At 35.3% G+C, this 22500-nt stretch overlaps 3 protein-coding genes and 1 long non-coding RNA gene across 4 annotated transcripts in view; 1 reads left to right on the top strand and 3 right to left on the bottom strand.

The window, feature by feature from the left end:
- LOC144660229 (uncharacterized) overlaps window positions 1-14628 on the top strand; it is a 34660-nt gene extending 20032 nt beyond the window's left edge. Inside the window, exon 4 of the long non-coding RNA XR_013572063.1 lies at window positions 14497-14628. This is a non-coding gene — a long non-coding RNA (uncharacterized LOC144660229). The remainder of the gene's footprint in view (window positions 1-14496) is intronic.
- LOC144660216 (uncharacterized) overlaps window positions 1-22500 on the bottom strand; it is a 44934-nt gene that overhangs the window by 14055 nt on the left and 8379 nt on the right. The window lies entirely within an intron of this gene.
- On the bottom strand, window positions 4635-6422 carry LOC144660209 (uncharacterized). Its single transcript, XM_078520810.1, has 3 exons — window positions 6185-6422; window positions 5611-5923; window positions 4635-5240 (listed from the first exon to the last, which is right to left on the bottom strand). The coding sequence occupies exons 1-3, from the start codon at window positions 6357-6359 to the stop codon at window positions 4982-4984; spliced, it is 747 nt and encodes a 248-aa protein (XP_078376936.1). The 5' UTR covers window positions 6360-6422; the 3' UTR covers window positions 4635-4981.
- On the bottom strand, window positions 7501-9245 carry LOC144660218 (uncharacterized). Its single transcript, XM_078520820.1, has 3 exons — window positions 9078-9245; window positions 8385-8697; window positions 7501-7948 (listed from the first exon to the last, which is right to left on the bottom strand). The coding sequence occupies exons 1-3, from the start codon at window positions 9172-9174 to the stop codon at window positions 7690-7692; spliced, it is 669 nt and encodes a 222-aa protein (XP_078376946.1). The 5' UTR covers window positions 9175-9245; the 3' UTR covers window positions 7501-7689.

Here is a 22500-nt window from a genome sequence, read left to right as displayed (position 1 = left end):
CTCGAATCTTTGAATGTGCCATATTTTGTCACTCGTGGAATTTTTAGGCTTTTTGAACTGGCAATTATTGTAAGTTAATTGTGAATGTTATAACCCCGGGAATAATCTTGCGTGTTGTCACCACGAATAATGTGTTATGTGTTATTTCCGCTAGGTGTTATTTCCGCGCGTTAGGTAATATATTCGACTTGAATTTGTGAATATTTTTAGGACGCAGTGGTGTCACACAACAAGAAATTCCGCAGCAAAAAGACAAAACAATGTCTTGACGTACATGGCACAGTAAAAAAGAAGCCTTATTTTAAAGGCCACAAAAAGATTCCACTAATCCTAGATTATTGCTGTAAAACAAATTATAAAAAGGCGGGGGCAGCTTTATAGTGAGAACTATTACTAGTATATCTAACTTGATTTGACAAAAGGTGTCTCCCGAAATTTGACATGACACCGTAGTTCTGAAGCCCTATTTCTGTAACGAATGCTGAATGAGGGCTAATTTTAGCTCAAGTTTAACGTAGGGTACTCTAGTTTATGTGTTTTTTAACCAAAAAGACTGCATATACGGCATTTTGTTTAAATCAAGAATTCTATCAATTTAATTAAGAGTGTTTACAACTTGAAATGTGAGTCAAAATTAATACCAAGATAGACATAAGAAAACACTCGGCGGAGAGCTGAACTGTAGCTTTCTTAAAGCATGCACGTCTCAAATAAACTGAACTAAAGCATTCTACATCGACATTCGATTCAACTTTAAGCAAATCAGGCGAAATATCTGAGGAAGCGGGCATGTGTTATCTCAATTGTCAACTCCATTGTCGCGGCCGGAAATGCACACGATCGCATCGCCTCCCACTAGCGAATCACAGAGAACTATGAACTATGAGTGTTAGCTAGGCGGAGAACGCCTAAAATTGAGGAAAAAAGAAAACTATGTACTCACATCAGCGCTTGAAGCGATTCCTTGGCTATCCACTTCGACATGTTTCTTTTAGAAATAACCGACAATGTCCCGGATGTATTTGAATTTCGTCGAGCGCGTAACGCCCGCTTCCCAAACTTCAACAGTAAAAAACTAAGTCTTTAGCCACGGTAAAGTTCAAGCCAAATATCGTTATGACCGCCCTCAAATCAGCCCGTATAGTCTAGTTCCGAGTCCTAATTGATGTGGCTAAAGACCTTTGCTGTCTAAAGCAAGCTCAACATTATCTGTACCTGGCAAAACGAGCCGACCGGTTATCTGTGTTTAACCGCCTAAAGCTCGGTTTGAGGTACGATAACAGCCGACGCACAACTTGCAAATCGTAAGACTTTCACCTTCACGGGACTTAATGATGTCCTCCGGCAAACTTCCTTTAGACAGCAGAATGGAAAGCTATAGATCACAACTGTTCTACTAGTTAGCGCGCGCAACTAAAATTTTAAATGATAGAGAGGGGCTGGAGTTAGGGACTGGGCTAGACTAACCACAAGTAAATCTAGAGGGAGGGAGACGGGGGGGGGGGAGAGACAGGGAGGAAGAAAAAAAAAGTAAGATTGAATTCACTACATTAGACAGGGCGACATTTCATTGGAAGAAAGCCGAACAATTCTCCGTATCCTCAAAAAAAAAAAAAAAAAAAAAAATGAAACCCCATACATTTCTTAACAGCCCGAAAGCCACCTTTTATCAAATCAAGTTAGATATATTTAAGCTTTCTAAAATCGGCTTTTACGACTTTTATTTGTAATAAAATGAAAAGGAAATAATTTCGCATTGTTTAAGTTTGTTTTTATGCCGTTTTCTTGGCGATTTGTAGCGCGCGAGAGCAGTTCTGGGAGTTTAAGTTTTCGACTCGTGTACTGAATACAAATATTTACACAAGGCGTGCAACTTTCACATCGAAGAATCTGGTATCGCCTCTGGAATGCAGCCAAAAATTAAATTTCCTCTATTCGTGAACTGGAAATTTAATTTGCTACTCGACTTCTTAGTTTTTAAGTATATAAAATCTTTTTCACACTCAAATTCGATAGTTCACTCAACAAAATTCACGTTGTAGCGAGTACACATAAATTTCCCAGTTGACGTTGTCTTCGGTTTTGCCGTCGTGATTTCCGAGCAGTATTTCTCTGGGGTACCCCAGAGGACGTTTGCAGTGAAACACGTTGACTTTCAAGGAGAGGGGATATGTGATAATTTTGACCAATTTCAGCGAAAATTGCATAAATTGTCCAAGTAGGTGGTACAGATCATTGTAAATCGGCTAATTTACGACCTAATTTAATATTCCAGCTTGTTTAAAAAAGCAACGGGGCGAGTCGATCGCATTCAAATTATGCCAGACTATAGTTCGAAGACTGTTCTTTCGAGGACCGGGATCTCCGATGAAAGCGAATAGTGGAAATTTAATTTTTTGGCTACATTCCAGAGGCGGTACCAGATTCTTCGATGTGAAAGTTGCACGCCTTGTCGGCAGAATGGCCATTCCTCCAAACCCCGGAATAATTCGGGCTTAGCATGTTAAGGGTTAAATATATACAATAGCAATTACTGAAGAAATTTAAATATTCATATGGACATGCTGTGACCTCCCAAACATAGGATGGTAAGCCTGTGGTATACTATAGTGGCCAGTCATTACAGACTTTGGATGCCTGCTGCCCTGAGTCGAGCCCATAGGTTTTGCTTCATCTGCTTATTAAATCGAATCAATTGAGTGGAGATCTTGAAAGTTTACTCGCCAACTTGTAAAATAAACGTTTTCTTTTGTAAATAGCAATCACTGAACAGATTTTTCGTAAACTGAGAATGATCATACACAAACTTGCGTTGGTGCTATTTATAATATATATTTTTAATTGTCATTTACCTTAAGGTTACATTTGTAAGCGGCTACTAATTTTAGCGATTTTAGCGAGTTGGGCAAAAATCGCTTAATTTAGTACTCGCTAAATTTAAGTACCTTCTCTTCTACCACAAAAGGAAACAAAATAAGTATAGTCGACTTGAAAAATTCCTTTTAAAATAGATGTCAGTAACTTTGTTCTTTCTGCCAATGCAAATGTTAGTTCAATTTCAAGCGAGTTTGTTCTTTACTGAACATTTATTTCCATCTTAACTACATGTTCATTAATAACAGGTTTACACAATATCACTTACTTTTTAAAATAATCGGAAAATCGCTAAATTAAATAGTCGCTAAAGCTTGCACTGAAAAAATCGCTAAAATTAGTAGCCGCTAAAAATAGTAACCTTAAGGTAGCTATTTATGTTGCCTAATGTCAGGTCAGGAACAATGATATTTCAAAGATTGGCAATATTAACCTCAACCTTACTCCAGTGAGCGCGGCAGCTGCATTAAATCTATTCACTCTAACTAAAATGCTTTTTGTTGTTCTCATTAAAGGGAGATGAATGTTATATAGTCTGATTTTTATTTAATACACTGAATTGGCGAGACGGGAAAAATATCGTCAAAGTGGAGACTAATAAATAAATGTTACCCCCCTCAAACTAGACTGTTCACAGCCCTCTATTTTTTCGTATTTTTTCGATCGATGAACGTGGGGAAAGAGCGGCGAGAGAATTGGCCGCTTTTTTGTGTTGAAAAATAGAGGCTGTGGACAGTCTACCTCAAACTAGAAAAATTTGTTTAAAATATTTTCTCAGTTAAAAAAAGAAAAACAAAATTTAAATGAAAGAATCGAATAATTTGACGTTGTTAGTAATGATATTTGTACCAAGACAGTCATATTGAGCACAGAAAACAAAATTATTTTTATTTTGAAAAGAGCACAATGAACTTTCGCGGGGTTGCCAGAGCAACCGAGGGCAACATGTGTGACGTCATTTGAAGTTTTAAAAATGGCGGACAAAGGACTTATTTCCAAACTAAAAGGATTTCGTGGGGTTTTGGGGCTCGTCGAAAGTTGAAATTTTGGTGAATAACATACCTTTGTATAAACTTTTTGTCGGCATAAAGAAAATAAATGGCCATTCTGGAGTGAACTTCTCCTTTAATCTTTCTTCACAACTATTTCTTCATGGGACTTGCGTCAGATCTGCACGTCTTGGTCGACCTCGATCAGACTTCGGACTTCATACTTTACTAAAATCTCGTGGACTTCAAAAGTCAGGTTTCACTTAGGAAAGTGCTCTTCGGAGGTCGTGTTATTTCGGACAGTAAGCGAAAGAGACTAGGGGCTTGGCGTTTTTCTTTAAATCTTGACTGAAATTCAAATTTCAAAGCCCGGTGAATTGACAATAAACCCCAGAGGTAGATAGTTTATTTTTTTTCAAAAAAAAACTATTCTTCTTGTATTGCTCCGCTTGAAATTTTTGCTTCATTTTTAACCATTTTCTGAATGCAGTTTTTCTTTTTTGATACTTAATAAATGGTAATATTGTAACTTGCGGCGGCACATTAACCTTGTGGTCAATTTTTTTTTAAACAAATTTAGATCAACCACCGAGCAGTGCTATTGTTTTGTAGCTTAACGGCTAAGTTCAGTAGCGTTTATAACTTGAACTATTTTGTGGACAAAAAACTGGAAAAAGAATAATGATACTGTACTTCTGGCCTCAGTGATTGTGGGACTTTTTTAAAACAAGAACTGTTTGGGATGTTAATGCCATGTGGTGAAATGATGAAATAAGAAAAGAATAGAATAGAATAAAGTTTATTGAGTTCCCCAAACTGGATCTTCATACCCAATTTACAAGATCATTGCAGTTGTGCTTGTGGGTCTTTGATCACAAAACAATACGTTTCATTTTGTTGGAACTAAAAAGGAAGTGACATCACACTATATTTTCAATTCCTCAACTCTTTTATTGGATATTAAACCAAACAAAAGGCCTTTGCGACAATTCAAACGAATTTACCCGAAGCTTAACTTGAGACTCATTTAACACTAGCGCGAAAAAATCTACATCTACAATTTATGCTTGAATCTCTGGTTGAGGACTTTGGAACTCAGTGAGGTCTGAAAACTTCACTTATGACAACTTCTTGAAGATCTTGAAGCCAGTGTATGTGTTCTCAGCTGCGCATGAGGTTTTACTGCTGCTACTGCAGCTACGAGGATAAAAGAGCCCGCCGAAGGTCAGCCAGGCGCTGTTGCCGGCGTACGGGAATTTCAAGCCCACCACATCACCGTATTGCACAGGGGTACCATCAGGAGCGTTCTTGGCGTAGATCTCAAAAGTGGCGTACGAATATGTCAGCCAGGCGCCTCCTGTCATCGAACTGGTGACTCTAAAAGATGATAACGATTTAACATCAAATCCAATACCAGTACATTGTCAAGTAAGTTGGTAACGAAATAAAAACATGCCCAACTAAGGGTCGAGATTGTTTCAATGTACCAAAATTATTTACGGGATGTGCGGCAATCAATAAAAAGAATTTTAAATATCTCAAAGTTAAACTTAAGAACTCGACAAGTGTTTAATTTAGAGCGACATGATATTGCGTCATAACAACCGATCTGAGTGGAAAAATCAAGAAGTAAAGCATTCAAGATGTAAAATCAAGGCTAGCAATGTAACGTTAAGTGCGGTTCTATTTTGGGTATGGGTTTATTGCAGCCAACAATGATGGGTGATCAGGTGAAGTATGTACGTACGAATTAGCGCAGCACAGGGTGCTGGAAGATGAGCTACAATACAGCCGGTAACTGCTGCCATATTGGTTGGAGCTGAGTGACACTGTATCACCGCTGTTGATTGCCTCTCCGTCCATCTTTCCCTTGGCAGTGATGGTAAACATCATGTCCCTTGGCCAAGATGACCATCCTGACGAAGTGATAATAGTGCCTCTGTTTATCCAGTAGCAGTAAGATGTATAACAGTACAACCAATACTTCGAGTAGCGGCCAGAAGTGTAGGCCGACCGCAAAGCAATGGTGTCACCACTGTTGATGATGGGAAATCTGTGTACTTCAAGAGTGAAAACAGAAACATGTTTAATAGTTTACGCGGTGTTTTCAGTCAGGCTAAGTGCAACAAAGATGGCAAAACAGACTTGGAAAAGCAATCAATTTCATGTCTCCGGCGTCCGATTCACGATTAGTTAGTTCGTATCTTTGAGTATGATATTCAAGAGTGTATTCGACTATGAGCGAACAAGCCTCAAATGGATCAATTTTAAAAGACAAGAATCGATTGTTGAAGTTATTGTTATTTATGAGGGTTTTTTACCTTCAGTCAAACTGACCCAAATCTCTTCTATAGGAACATGTACCTGGACGTTAGCTTGAACGTCAGCGGTACCATTGATGATCAGTGTTTTGTTGGTAACGCTGTGAACGAACGCTGAATCACCGTCAACCGCCAAGACGAATGCCATGAAAACGGCCACGACAACAAACTTCATTTTCAATACTGTTGCTTACAAGGGATAATTTTTTTGGGTAGAGCTCTCTGAATGTTGAGTGTCGAATCCCGACTGACTTTATTGCAGATGAAAGTTGGTCTAGAAAGTTGTTACTCGACATGTCTTGCGCGAAACATGTTCGAAAATCTGCTTACGTGTTTTCAGTTCACGGTGTTCTAAACAAAACTGATATGTTTATAATATTCCATTTATAGACAAAACATTTACAGTAATTTAAATACAAAATGCCAAAGTGCCCCGTGGTTTCTATCAGTTTGAATGAAATGCTTAACTTGGGCCGGGATAACAAATTTTCAACGTATCGGTAAAATTGCGCGTTTAGTACTAAACTAGCCTTGTTTTGCCGTTGCAGTCCTCGAGATCGTATTATTCTCAGTTCACTTTCTGTTTTGAAATTAGACATAAGTTGTATTAATCAATCCTTCTTTGCTGTCAAACAATTAATCGATCAATCAATCAATCAATCAGTCAGTCAAACAATCAATCAATCAAAATCTTTATTCAAGTTTCTATTTTTCTAGCGAAATTTCTGGTTTAAAGACTAAAATGTGACTTGACGTACTTTTTCTTAGATAGTTTTACGAGTTTTGTTGTGCTTCGTTATTTTAATAAACCTATTCTTCTCTTTCTTTTTTAAAAAGAAGACTGAAAGAGCGAGGATTTGTTTTTCTCATCAAGATCAATAAGCAAACTATGAGGAACTGATGAGGCGAGAAATTGATTACGCTAAATTGTACAACAGGACACCTTAAGATGGGAAGGCCATTGCTAACTAAAGTTGTCTTCTTCAATAACACATACCCTAATGAAATTAAAAGGAGAAACTGTTTTTTTGGAGTTGTGATTCACTTTTTGAGACTTCATATTTTTGATGATAACTTCGCATTTAGACCTAAATCAGAATTTACTTCGGAAAGGACATTTGGCAGCGAAGATCTTTAGGAACTCTTTGGGTTTGGGCTACTTCACGCAGTAGACTATTTCGGGGAAGGGATAAAGCCTAACTGAGTAGACTAATGGTAGGCTCAATTTTTTCTATAGCGGGGGGTATTTACTATTTTCTGCAGTTTGTATGTAAACGCAAATATATATACTTCACACTCACAAGTACCACCACACATTTTTTTCAATTCCTCAACGGTTTTTATTTGAAATTAAAACAAAGCAAACCCTTTGCAACAATTCAAACGAATTTCCCCGATGCTTAACTTGAGTTTTACTCATTTAACACTAGCGCGAAAAACACTACATCTACAGTTTATGCTTGAATCTCTTGTTGAGGACTCAGAAACTTCAGGTCTTCAAAACTTCACAATTTCTTGAAGATCACGAAACCAGTGGGTTTGTTTTCAGCTGCGCAAGGTTCTTTGCTCTTGCTGCTGCATCTACGAGGATAAAAGTGGCGGCCGGAGAAAGTCAGCCAGGCGCTGTTAGAGCTGTACGGGTACTTGAAGCCCACAACATCACGATTTTCCACTGGAGTACCATCAACAGCATCATAGGAAAAAATGTGGAAAGTGGCGTCCGAATCTTCCAGCCAGTCGCCTTTCTTTATCGATCTTGTAGGTCTACGGAAAAAGCGACAGATCTTTCATATAACGTATCCTTAAAATATAAATATACAGGCCGGAAGAAATCAAGAGCGCAAATCATTATTAATTGTTAGTTAAACTGAAAAAAAAATCTATGTTAGATTTACCCTTATATTTTTGTTGGCTATGGTGAGGTTCTATTATACTTTGCCGGTTTAACGAACTAAGCCATTTTTGAGCGTCGGTCTGCGGGAAAATTCAGTCTTTATTATCTGTCGGTTTACGGTCAGGAAATTTATGACGGTCTCGGTCTTCGCGAGAAATTTGCGATCTAGGACGAAAAAAATATGGCGGTCTGAACGAAATGTGAACGACCCCCTATAATAGACTCTTTATGGTCGTTGCCAGAAATTAGTTTGAGATTATGACTTGATACCGGGTGAATTCAGTGTGAATTACTGGATGCACTCACGTTTTCGCGCAACACGGGGCGCTAGTCGAGTTACTGCAGGACAGCCGATAACGAGGACCGTAGTTTACGGAACTAAGTAACACTTTATCACCGCTGTTGATTGTATGTCCTTCCTTCTTCCCCTTGGCAGTGATAATAAACATCATTCGCTTATCACAGGAGGACCATCCTTTGGAGTCGATAGCGGCGCCTTGGCAGTTTGTCCAGCTGCATGAAGCTTTCGTACACGCGAGCCACTTCTTCGAGTTGACACCCGAACTGTAGGCCGACCGCAGAGCAATGGTATCACCGCTGGTGATAGGAGAACGGTGGCCTTCAAGATTTAAAAAAAAAAAACGGAATGAAATTAAGTCATGATCAAAACAATACTGACTCTCAAATTTATTTTTGATTTAAAAAGTATATACTCGATTTTATCGGATAAATCTCTCGATTTTGTCGGCCGCATTTTTTCCACGATTCGTTTTTTGTCCGTCGAGCGCGCGCTTGGCTCTAACTAGCTAAAATGAAAACAATGAGGTGAAAAATTTTAGAATGTTTTGCCACAACTTTGAGATAAATGGCAGCAACTCTGCTTTGCAGTCAACTGTAAAAATCGAATAGCGAGGTTATCGATGTTTAAAGTTGTTGAGGAAAAGATAAACCGGCCGTTAAATCTTTCTTGTATCCGAGAACGTGAATACTGAATGTTACCCGTTATTTTGTTGCTAGACTCTCTAGCCGACTCAGAGTCCACGCCAACCGCTGAACGAAATGCTACAAACACCAAAATTACGACTGTGAACTTCATTCTCAAGGCTCTTGGTCAAAAGATAATTTTTCCTTATGGAGCTCTCTGAAGATGCTAGGTTTAGAAAATTGTTTTTCAACATTAAGGCGAAACATGTTCGTAAAGTCTCGCTAACGTGTTGAAAATTACAAATGAAGTTATGGCATTTCCGTGGCTGTAGACTAAACAACTATAGAAATGCTTATACAAAACTTTATTTAAAATTCTAATAACGACGCAATCACTGATACATACCAGTTTCAAGTCATTCTAGAAACTGAATTAAAGCTTATCCTGAATACTGCAGAAAAACTGTAAAGCTGTAAACTGCGCAATTAAACAAAGTTGAAAGGAAGAAGCGGTTACAAAATCCAAATACTGCATACATTTTGATAGGCGGAGCAGAGGTGGCAATGAACCCTATGTTATACTCGACTGAGCTGAGTCGCAAAGAATAAAATTAAAATAAGCCGATATTAAACTGAGCTGACGTTAAAATATACGTCTACAGTTATAAGTCTACAGTGAATAATCAATTAGAAAGTTAGAAAAATACGCATATGAGTCGATAACGCCAAGAATGACAGAACTGACCCTATGTCGTAACTAACAATTTTGAACATGAGAATTACACGCAAAATGGTTTTTTGTGGTATAGTGCCGGTGGCCAATCATCATTACAGACTTTTATGGGCGTCTGATGTCCAGAGTCGAGTCCCGAAGAGCATGTAATAAGTTTTGCTTTCTCTGATTATTATTTCGGATCGATATGTTCAGCTGTATGTCCAGTGGATATCTTGAAGTTTATTTGCCGAGTTGTAGAATAAACGCTCAACGCTTTCTGCTGGAAATAATAATCGCTGAACAAATCTCGGGGAAGAAATATTTCGCAAACTGAGACTATCATTTACAAACTTGCGCTGGTGCTCTTTATCTGATATATTTTTTAATAATCATTTAGCTATTTAGCGTTGCCTTATGGTCAGTAACAAATCTTTCGAAGAATAAACGACTGAAAAGACTAAAAAACTGGCGATATCACACTTCATCAAACGAGCGGGACAGCTGCATCAAATCAAAGTTCCATTTCACTCTAATTGGAATGCTTTTTTTGTTCTCATGAAAGGAGATGAATTGATTTTTATTGCACTGAATTGGCGAGAAGGGAAAATATCAAAATTGTAAATATGGTCAAACTGTTATAGAAAATTTTCCCGAAATGCTCCCGAAATAAACGGAAATAAACGGCGTTAATTTCTTTTTATAAGGAGGATAATGTTGCCCCGTCAAACTAGAAAATAAAATATTTTCTCAGTTAAAAAAGAAAAACAAATTTTAAATGAAAGAATCGAATAATTTGACGTTGTTAGCACGGCAATAAAATAATATTTTGCACAGAAAACAAAATTATCTTTACTTTGAAAAGAGCACAATGAACTTTCGCGGGGTTGTCAGAGCAACCAAAGCAACACGTGTGACGTCATTTGTAGTTTTCAAAATGGCGGACGAAGGATCGTGAAAATAGATGAGACGGAGAAAAACAAATTATTTGTTAGTTTAGAGAAGATTTTGGGAACGTTCCTTTGCTAATATGACGAATCTTAGGTAAGTTGATCTTTTAAAATGAGTAAGATCATGATATAACGAGGGTGTCTATGTTGTTTACACTCTTGAATGCTTCGAATATTCGATCGAATTGATGAATGATTCTATGTTCGCTGCACAACTCATATCTGATCATAGCAAACATTGAGAAGGCCCACTTCTACGTTCTAGTTTGTTTAAACGAAACAAAGAGAAATGGGAATATATATTACACTCAAGAAAAAGAAAGCATAAGGATTTTTGTTCTTAAATGTTCTAGATTCGCCTCCAGATCAATTCTCGTTTCACCTGTGTCGTGCAGTTCATAATTTGTGCATTGTTTTGATGCCGCATTAAAGTTAAATCTTAGCTTAATTGCTTAATGTTAGAAGATTTAATCTCAAACCCGAAGCAGTTTTTCAACGCTCGATGAACGATTTTTGGTGATGTTCAACTGTTTTATAGTAAACGTAACCTATATGGCGGTTATTTATATGTCATTGAAGTTTATACCGGTATACTCGTTTATTTTATTTTATACGGATAAACGCGTATGGTTTAGGACATGAGCTTTCTTGTGCTTTACTGTTTTCATCGTGCAGATGCAATATCTTGCCGTTATAAGATCAAAATTGATATAATAGTTTGTTTTGATGTATTTGTTTCCATACAAAAAAGGAAGGGTTGGGAGGAGAGAGAGACTTAAAAAATTTCAAGAAACTTACAATTGTAAATCAACAAGTGCACATAAAACTAAATGCCAGAAAGTGTTTTTTTTGTGTGTTTGGCTGGTGGTCATACAATTCTTACATGTAGCTTACTGAGGGAGGTGAATAGGGGTATGCAAATCCACAAATTCGAACTGTTTCTTGTCAAAGTTTGTCAATTCTCCTTTATTTGGGTTGAATCCAGATCTCGACACTACATTTAAACTTCATGGGGTGTAGTGTGAATTCCTGTCAGGTCCAGTCCAGATTCCAGGCCAAAATTCTTGGGTGCTCGGCAACCTACATACATGCCAAGTCTCATGCTTTTTTGGCATGAGACTCGCGCTTTTTGACCCAATCTCACGCAACCACACCATTGAGACAAAATATCAAGCTTTTTCAAAATACTACAACTTGGGGAAAAAGTCTCAATTAATTTAAATTAAGAGATATATTTTCAGCTGTACTTTGGTAGAGATGAACACTAATCGACCCTATCAATTGTCAATATACTCACCGTTATAGCTGGATCGCATCAACCAAACTTCTATCCCGTAGCCAGATCTTCAAGTCCATAGTCATTGGAGATCTGGGAACAAGATTAGTCATTCTTGATGGTTTAAAAACAACAAATGCTTACCCATAATGAAGTAACTTAATTCTCTGTAACTTACATTTTTAAAACTTTTCTGGGGTGGAATGCCCCCAAACCCCCTCAAAACCAAAGCGTAAGCGGTATAAGTCAGGGCATGTTTGCGAAGGGAATTTTTCTTCATATCTCTAAAATCCTTTCAATAACACAGGCAAAAAAAATAGATAACCCTTAAAAGAAAAATACTTCGCAATAAATTTGTTTAGTAAAGACCAAAGGATTCGCAAAGATTTTAAAAGTAGCTGATAATACCTTAAAAACATCACGTGACTCGAGGTCTAGCCGATTGAAACTGAAACTTGTCATATCAGGACATTCTTTTACACCAACGTAATGGTATTTATTCACAGATTCTGACCTGCTGAATTATATTTCTCTTTGAAAGCGTGGAAACTTGGTATTTTCCATGAGTCAAACGCTTCAAAATCGAATATTTCACACTAAACATTCTTTGTTAAGACAAAATATAAGAACATTTTTTCCATTTGTTACTGATTTGTAGCATCTAAACATTGCGTGACCTGCAGCATAACCGAGTGGAGGTTTGGGACAGGTCACCGACAAAACGAAAAATAATAAACCCCGTGCAGAGCAAGAACTGCGCAGCGCAGTTAATTAAAGGAACATACCAACCAAACAACTTGGCATCTATGAACCTACCAAATTTTCGAAATCTATGACATGAATCAGCCCAATTTATTGCAAAAAGGTTGCAATTTGTGTGCAGTTTAAAGCAAACTTTGCCAATCTGCAAACCTCTTCCCCCACCTCTCTTACTATCTTAGCAAAAAGGACTTGGAGAGTTTATAATGGAGGGTCAGTAATCATGAGAGAGAAGGATGCCCTAACTAAATAAGCAGTATTAAGAGAAGAATAATGATGTTATACAATCACAGCATGTTGTGCTACAGTATGTCATTCACAAAAAGAAAAGACAAAGATTTGATCGCCATAGACTGGGAGCAGTCTCTTTCTTTTTCTTTGGTGCAAGACAAGCGTGTGAGAAGCAACCAGCTTGAGGAGTAAAGAGCAACTGCTCACAGTTTGTGATCACCAGAATTGAAAGTGATTGTATCCCATTGCAGTAAGAACTAGATCCATCAATTGTTAATAGGACTTTAGTTAATGAAAAATGAAAAAAATCTTTATTTACAAGATTTTGCCAAAGATCTTCTTGTTCTTAAAGAATCTTCCCAAAGATCTTCAAAGATCTTGTTATGATCTTTAAATTTTTCAAACCAGTTGATTTTTTCCCCCTTTGTTTCAGATTATGATATTATAATGAATATGAGACAGTAAAAAATAAAAGTCAAACTGGTTGGAAAAATTTTAAACGAAAGATTAATTTTTGATAAGTACTGTTTCATATACATGTAGAAAAGAAAAAGAATCCTTAAAAGAACCTTGAGTTATCTTTAATGTCTAATACTGCCTGCAAAGCTTTTCGCCATGGTGAGCTTAGTTGTGGACTCGCGAATGTTGTCATTCATAAAATATGTTCTGAAAATTGATAACTCAATTGAAACTCTGTATCCATAACTTAAGATAATTTATGGAAAGAATTTTTTTTTTTGTTAATGTCATAATTTTGGTTTCAGAAAATAATTATAATTGTTCCTCAAATAGGACTTGATCCTTTTAGCTAAAGTTCCACTTTCCTATGAACAATAGACTAACTCGACATCGATATAATATTCCCAACACTTTTTAGGGTTTTTATTTTCTATGGGATTTTCACTTTGAGGCAAAATCTTTTCCAATGTTTGTAATTATTTGTATTCAAAACAACAACAGATTTTATAAGAACTGAAATACATGTACGTAGAGTGTATTTTTTGGTAAGATTAGCTTAATTGTGAATGTTTGAGTGTATGTGTTATAAAAAAGCGCGAAATTTAACAAGTAGTAAGGGTATTAAGAGAAGTTTTCACTGTAGTGTTAAAAGCATTTTGCATTACTACACTTTTATTGGTTTAAAAAACACTCGCACCACTTTAATTTCTTACCAGAAGTAAAACCAAAAACAATCATAAATCACTCCATGAATTGCTCACACACCCTTCCCTGTGCTTCTTGCCTGCAGCTACATGCAATACTTTGAGTCTGTTTGTCTGTGTCCTTTGTAATTGGCCAGAGTGATTATTTTGGTTTTAGATTTACGACACTCAGTTGAAATTATTCTATAAGGTATTGCATGAAAAGAAGTATTTAATTCAGGTACATGTACAAGAAAGTTCAAGAACTGAATGTGTTACTGACAGTGTTTTTTTTCTTTTATTTTGCAGATCAAAACATTATTTATCAGTTCATTTTAAACCTTCATTCTGAAGATGTTGGGTTTAAAACCCAGTAATAAAATTCAATCGATCAGTTCTGTGAGTTTAGCTGGACTTCCCACAGATGCGCTGATCCTCCAAAGCTCCAATCGCCGCTCATCTAAAGGGTCGCTGTCTGGCTCACTAGCAGGATTTGAGCAGCTAGAGGTACAGAGTTATTTTTTGACGTAAAGTTAAGTTAATTAACAACTACTGAAGCAGGGTTGGAAAATTTATGATAAATTCAGGACTTTGTGAGATGGGCAAGACTAATTTGTTTTTTTTTTTCACCTCATTATTATGAACAGAGCTTCGGGTCCATGTGTACCCACTTATTTTGTCTAAGTTTTAATCAATGTAGATAAACCCATTTTAAAGAGCTGTAGTCACACTGCATTATTTTAAATGATCTCCTTATAGCAACTGGTCTTTAAATTAAAAGATTGTTTTAGCCCTACTAGTGGTCCCTTTTAGATTTTTGTGAAGTGCAAAGACATCTGCATGTAAAATAACATGAAACTTTGTTAACAAATGGCTTGAAATGGCAATAAAATGGAAAATGATAAGTGTAAAAACCAGTAAATTAAATATAAAAAATAAAATAATTACTATCTCATGTAACAGCTTCTATTTTTCACTGAAATTGAATTGAATTTACAGTTGATGGGTTTTTGAGCAAAGAAATCTGAATTTGTCACTCTGGCATAAGAAATTGGCTGTATGTGAGAGATTGATAGTTTGGATCTGCAGGTGTGAGAATACATGTGTGTGTCAGTTGGCAGGTTTCCATTCTTGAAATTTGGCACTGGAGTCCATTAACTGTACAAAATTAAATATACACATGTGAAATAGTCGATTCTGATCATTTTCAGTTTCTAACAACAAGCGGCAGTAGAAAGTTTTCATCTTCTTTAACATTAAAAAAAGTAAGTATTTCATTAATCACATTTCTGTCATTTAAATGCTTTGAAGTAATTTATCTAAATTATTCAAGTCACAGTATATACCTTTTTTTATAAAATTAAATTTTTTATTCCATTTAAAAAATAATCATGAGTTATTGTTAGTAATAAATACATCCGTTAGTTACATTAGAACTCTTATAGGGTCTGCATAATCTGTGAGCCAGCAAGCCCCCGAGCCACCATGCGAGCCGTGTGAGCCATGACTAATTTGATTATGAATCCAAAATATAAGCTTACCTTAGCTTGCTTTGCAAACCTCTTTCTTCGATATTCGAGATGGATTTTCGAGTTGGATCTTTAGTTGGATTCTGTCAAGTTGAAATTTTGGGATAGATTTCCTGGTTTGCTTGCGGTTAGCTTCATGAACTTCAATTTTCTTGGGTTAGTACCACCTCCGCTTGCGTGCGGTTAGTTCCACTCTGGTTTGCTTACCGTTACATCCACTTTGGTTTGCTTGCAGTTAGTTCCACTCTTGATTATAGGGCAACACTATATCATCCATATAGTTATAAATGCTTATAGCATATATTAAATTTTTGAAATTTGGATTTCTCGGTCAGTGCAGCATAACCATTATGTTAAATGCAGCCTTGAATGGCTTGCATGGTTTGCAGGCTCGTAGATTTGTTAAACTCACTCTTATATCAGTGAGTCTTAAAAATTCAACTTTTTACCGGTAAATAAAATTAAAATTATATGGTTATAAACTAAGTTATAATTTTATAATCATTAAATATATATGTCCTTAATAATAATTATAATAATAATAATAATAATAATAATAGTACTAATAATAATAATATTAACAATGATAATGATAGTGTTAATGATGATAATGATAATGATGATAATAATAATAATATAGTTTTTTAATAATAAGTAAATATTAATAATAATCTATAATCTAATATATAGCACCATTTCGTGGAGCTTAATGCCACTTGACATATGTAAAATAAATTAAAGTAAAATAAAAATCAGATTTACATTTAGCTTAAAAAAAAAAAAAACTGGAAAAAAAGGCTGACTTAAAACATAAGGAATAAAAAATCTAACCTTAATGTCACAGTTCCTATGCAAATTCGCTTTGGACATTTCTAAAGTAAATAAACACAATAACCACACAGTATATGGCATTAAGGGGGGATCACTGCTCCGCAGTCGGCGTGACAAGGGAACTTCCATTGCGTTACCAAACTTATCTCCCCAGCGGTAAAACCTGCGCTGGATCGGACAAGTTGGCAGGGCCATAAGCTTACGCGTCCTATAAGCCTAACTCTAAACGGCACTACGAGCTGACCTCCGGTCAGCAACGTGCTAGAGTATAGGCAATTGTGACTTCACGAGCCTTACTTATCTCCCCAGCACTACGAGCAGACTCCGCCGGCACGTGCTGGATCGGACAAGAAAAGGCATAAAGAGCGTAAAATAAGTTAAAATACTAAACAAAGCTTGGGGAAGTCGCTGCGAGACTTAACCGAAGGCGTGATACGCAGTGGTGAACCCCAATTTTTAATAACAATAAACAAACCTCCAAAGGGAGGGAGGGTGGGAATTACAATTTTTTTGACGAACTAAAGTTGCAGTAGCGATATTGCTAGCGAATGATGCCAAAGTACAAACCTTACACTATTTATATCCAGACATCTGTCTGAGTTTTACCCAATGGCGAAATGTGTACTATGGACAACAAGAACTGCTTGCAACATAGATCGAGACATGAATAGAGTTATTATTAAAACCAGCCATACAAAATTCGTAATATAAAAATACTAGATTTTTATTTTTTTTATTTTTTTTATTTTTAATTTTTATTATTATTGCAACACCAAAAAAAAAACCATTACTTACAAAGCAAAAACATACGCTAGTTACAATACTACTTACAAAAACAATACTTATACTACACTACTTACTATACAATAATTTTATAAACTACAGTATTTACTACTACTATACAGGTTTTTTTTTTACACAATTTTGCTTCATATATAATACACGCTTACACACTAGTAACACTACATAACACTACAAAAATTACAAATTTTCCGCCTAATTTTGAATTATCCTACTTTACCTACAATACTTATATGCTTCAAATATACAGTACGAATTTAGAATGTTATAAAAGAAGTCTTACAGAAGGAAAGCCCACGTACGCTGAAATTGGTCTAAGCATTTACTTGCGATTGCACTCTCTCTAAGTATCTGCAATTTGTCGCGAAGACGAAGAAGAAACGTTCGGAAACACAGTTCGTCTTGGTCACCATTTGTGCAGAAAATATAGTGTTCTCCCAGGATAATTGAATAGTTAAGTGCCTGCCAGTGTGATGTCTTACCGAAAAAACCATATAGTATGATGCTTTGAGTTAGAGATAGTCGTTCTTGGGACTTTTCATACCACCAGTCTTCAAATAATTTCCAGAAGGAGGTTGTTTTTAAGCAATTGACAAGCAAATGGTTTAAAGTCTGTTTTTCAGTATTGCAAAGAAGACAGATGTCGTTGTCAGAAAGGCCATCACGATTAAGACTCATCTGTGTGGGGAGTATGTTGTGTATAACTTTATATTGGAACATGATGATTTTGGTTTCTTTTGTAATAATGAAAGGTAGTTGATAAACCTTTTGGACATTACTCTCAGTAAAGCCATGACGAAGGATCCTACTTTGCGAAGTTGGTGGTTTGAAGGAGTTATCTAGGAAAGTAGAGTAAATTGAAGCAGTCGATAAGAGTGTTTCACTATTTTGGTTGACAATGTCGGTATGGTTACACAGTTTTAGTTCATTTTTCCACATAAATACTAGATGATATTGCAACATGTACACTGTAAGAGTCCATTATAACCATTGTCTTGTTGAGACAAGAAAAGGTCTAAAGATCTGTTGCGTTACATTTCACTAGAACACAAATAGAAAACCCACTAGGGGCCTCGGGAGCGTCACGCTCCATTAACTGCGCTTTAAACGATTCTCTTTAAAGCTTTATATGTATACTGTCTGGTAAGTTATTTAAATAAAAGTTAGATTTTAATGTACATGACTTTGTATGATCCCATATTTACAAGTTAAAAATATTTTCTTGTATCAAAAAGTTGAAAATGAAATTGTGGAAAACGATATAATAATATATTTTAATGTTAAGTTCATGAAAAAAATCATCTTGTAAACATCGTTTAAGCTGCAGCTGTTTTGATATATCCACATTAATTTTAAGCAAGTGCTTATTGGCTGATCAAAGATGGCAAAGCACTGTTTTGTAATTTGCATGTCAACTTTTACATAACATCGCAAAATTTGTGCAGCAAAACTTGAAATGTTGAGAGTAGTTATTTCTGCAATACTCTTGCGTGAAAGTAACATTTGTTAAAAAAATTTAAAATTAACTGAAAAAGACTGCACAGCTTTTGTTTAAAACAGCTTCATGTAATATTACAACACATGTTGCATCAAGAAAGTTTGTTTTTACAAGCTGGTTATGAACTAGCGCAAACCAAATGTTTCACTTCTTTGCTAGGAAATTTTGTAAAGGTAAGCAAAGTACAGTATGTAGTTCAACGACCTGACAACGCAACTCAGTCTGGGATTTACTAGTTCAATTATTTTTTTTTACTGTGTGCATGTCCATTTAGAATAGCCCTCGATGTATTAATAATGTTAACCCTTTTCTATCCTTTTCACTGACTAGAGGAATATCTTTCTCACTCAAAATTCATATAGAAAATGAAACAGTTACACACAAATTAATATATATATTTTTATATATACAGTAGACAATACACAATAGGCAAAACTTTATTTAAACACAGTATAAAAGCATCAGTTTAAAGAGTTTTTAAAAAAAAGTAAAATACTGTTTTACGTGTTTGCTGTGTGGGTCATATTTGATGAATGCCTTTCTAAACCTTGTAAGGTTTAGAAAGTATTTATTTTTTTAGATAGCAAGAACCATTCGCTAATAATAATAAGAATGTTAAACGGTCAGAAAAAACATTTGTTAAACTTAAAATTTGTCTGTTCTCTATTTTTGAGGAAAAGAAATGAGGAATATTGGCTTTGTTTATTATTTTATTTATGACAACTACTGGAAAGCATCATTTGTGGCTCTTCTGCTGTGTAGAGTTGAATTACTAACTAAAACCAAACTTCTGAATTGTTTCAGAAAATATCCCTACCCCTCCCTTGGAAAGTTTTTGATTTGAACCCTCCCCCCTCTCCTCTGGAATTTCCAGTTAAGCCCCATACTTCCTTTAAAAATTTTGGCTTTTGAGATCCCCCACCCCCTAAGAATTTCCAATGACCTTCCGTGGGGTACACTGTAGGTATGGATATTTTCTGGAACTGCACAATGAGATCTAGCACACAAAAACAAGGAATTGGTTGCGGAAAAAATTAAAACTTTAAGGGTGACTCAAGCTTTCAGTTTCAGTCTCTATTCAATTATTTAAGCTGATCCAAAGAATGATTTCACAAAACAGCTAACATTTACAGGTGTATGAGCTTATCTGTACTGGAAATTTAAGGATTATGATTTATGGAACCGAACCAAATCAGAATGATTCTAAATCACTTCAATCTATCTTTCTTTAAAGATACTGGAAACATATTTTTAATAAGTTGCTTTTGATCTTGAACTAATTTCTATGACTCCTATTGTTCTGATTTGTTTTTTGGTGTTATGGATGAGTAACCTAGCTTTTAAAGATGTTCACAGCAGATGTTCAAAGTGACAGATGAATTTATAATTTAGTACTGAAGGAAAAGTGAAAATGATACCTATAATATACATTTATTTTGGGGCTTATGTTTTTAATAAATCAAAATATAGTTAAAGAAAATTTAATACTATTTTTTTCTCTTTTTTTTTGATCCTGGGAAGCATTTATCTCTGGAAAATTCTCAAGAGCATTTTGAATAAATTAAAGTTGAATTCTTTGATATGCTAATTTCAAGCTCTCCCTTGAGTAGTTAACTCACGTCAGTAGTTTTGTGTTCTGCACGCTTCAGCAGACATCAACAATAATGATTTTGAACTGCTGTGAATCTTGTTGCTTGGTTAAAAAACAGTTTTTGGTGAGAGAAACAGTTCTGAAGGTGTAGAATGCGCAGGAGACAGAAAATGTAACAGTCTGGCTCTGGTGTAGCTTAAAATTGTTTATAAAGTTGAATTAAGCATTGTGTTTTGAGAATGAAGGACTCATTCTCACCTCTTTATGAGCTTGATTCACATGGAAGTTCAGTTTCACTCAAGAAGTTTGGACGAGAGTGGGTGAGTTAAGATTCAGTTGATTTTTGAATCACTTGTAATCAAACTCTAGATTCAAACATTATGTCTCAGCAATTTTTAGTGTTAAATATTGCAGATTTTAAATAATTTAAAAGTTTGTTAATTTCAGAGCTCAGACATTACTGCAGCATATTAATTTTCCAGAAACATTCAAAGTGATACTTTAAGTTCTTCAAATTAATTAAGGATATTGGACAGAATTGCTCAGTATTTTCATTGGTTTATTTTTTTGCATAAATGTTGCTTAAATTATCCTTCAGACCTTAATATATACAAGGGAATCATATAACTGTCTGCTTTTAGAAGAATTTAAATTTTAAGGTTTTTATCATTTTAACTTGTGGCTTTTGAGGACACTTTTTAATGCATTTGGTCAGGAATAATTTTCAAGTGTTATGTTACTTATCATTAATTCAGTGCATTTTGTTTTTAATCTGGACATTATACATGTACTGTACCTTAAGGAATTACCGGTACATGTAAAATAATGATTATCCATCATATTAACCTGAATTATCAAGGGTGAGTCCAATTCAATTTCATTTTTATAAATAGACTAAGAGAATTTACATCTAGTAAATTTACTTCAATCTAAATTTTATTGAAATATTTATAGCCCAGAAGCTAATATTATAGGCTAAATTAAACCAAAATGTTTTCTTGGGTAAGAGGTAGGCAAAGCTGAAGGCTGAGACTGATAACACTCCTGAATCCATAAATTAAATAATAACTATTACTTTCAACATAATGTTCGCTAAGATGATAAAATGTTTTAAAAAGGTTAAAAGGCTATAAATTATGACTAATGTGTACAAATAAAAACCAAACGTTTTCGACGTAAAAGTCTGATGATGACTTTTAAGTTGAAAACGTTTGGTTTTTATTTGTACACATTAGTCATAATTTATAGCCTTTTAACCTTTTAAAACAACTATTACTTTATTATTACATTGTTTTACACAAAATATGAACTGAATGAGCTACATTCAACTGTGAGTGAAATCAAATCATAATTTAGTCTGAAAACTCAGAATGGAGATTTCATTCCATGCTAGAACTTTTGCCTTTCTCTCAGTGCTTTTTTATAATTTTGCCTTCAGATATTCCACATCTCAGTATAACACTTTTTCCTGTATAATTTTTCGTGATCAAAAATGTGATCAGTGTGAAAACAAAAGCAGTTTGTATAACTGTACATCTAGCTATGCGCCTGTCCTCTACACATGACAATATATCGAGAATCATTCTGCAGATGCCAGGATAGGGATCGAGACTTCAATGTATTAATAATAATTTACAATAATTATACCTAAATCTGCTAAATGATACTATTAATTTATGTTTAGAAAGAGAAAAATGCTAAAAGAAAATTTGAATGAACAAAACGTGGTTAAGAACTGGTCAGGTGGGAGGCAGACAGTGTTAGTTGGCTATTTTGCAAGCATGGTGGAGGAATTAAAATTCAGCATTATCAACAACACGAAGACTAGCTATCCTAAGAATAACACTAAGTAGTAGATAAAATATTCGCGTCCGATCTGTATGGGCGTTTACAATGGCGAGCCTATCGGCTCACCATTGTAAACGCCCATACAGATTGGACGCGAATATTTTATTCTACATGTGAAATGAAAATAATAAATTGAATGCAAAGTATTATTATGCGAATCAGTCGAGATCTGTATCAAAAGTTAATGAATACTAATTGGCTGAGCAGGAGTTTGTATCAAAAGTTAATTCTATTGATTGATTTGTATGGGGGTTTACAGCTGTGTACATGTGATCTGAATACTGTGCTGGGATTGGTTTGCACCCTCATGAATTATTAATGAATTTTACA

The sequence above is a fragment of the Oculina patagonica genome, chromosome 7 (genome assembly GCF_052425735.1).
Source record: "Oculina patagonica isolate OP01 chromosome 7, crgOcupat, whole genome shotgun sequence".
In the NCBI taxonomy this organism is placed as follows: Eukaryota; Metazoa; Cnidaria; class Anthozoa; order Scleractinia; family Oculinidae; genus Oculina; species Oculina patagonica.
The sequence above is the reverse complement of the archived record's forward strand: the minus strand, read 5'-3'. Positions and strand labels throughout refer to the sequence as shown.

Excerpts from the sequence above, each read along its gene's own strand:
- LOC144660209 (XM_078520810.1), bottom strand. The coding sequence starts at position 6,359 with ATGAAGTTTGTTGTCGTGGCCGTTTTCATGGCATTCGTCTTGGCGGTT. Across the intron at positions 5,924-6,184 it reads TTGGGTCAGTTTGACTGAAG|TACACAGATTTCCCATCATC; the intron begins GTAAAAAACCCT and ends TCACTCTTGAAG. Across the intron at positions 5,241-5,610 it reads ACCCTGTGCTGCGCTAATTC|AGTCACCAGTTCGATGACAG; the intron begins GTACGTACATAC and ends ATCATCTTTTAG.
- LOC144660218 (XM_078520820.1), bottom strand. The coding sequence starts at position 9,174 with ATGAAGTTCACAGTCGTAATTTTGGTGTTTGTAGCATTTCGTTCAGCG. Across the intron at positions 8,698-9,077 it reads GTCTAGCAACAAAATAACGG|GCCACCGTTCTCCTATCACC; the intron begins GTAACATTCAGT and ends TAAATCTTGAAG. Across the intron at positions 7,949-8,384 it reads GCCCCGTGTTGCGCGAAAAC|ACCTACAAGATCGATAAAGA; the intron begins GTGAGTGCATCC and ends CTTTTTCCGTAG.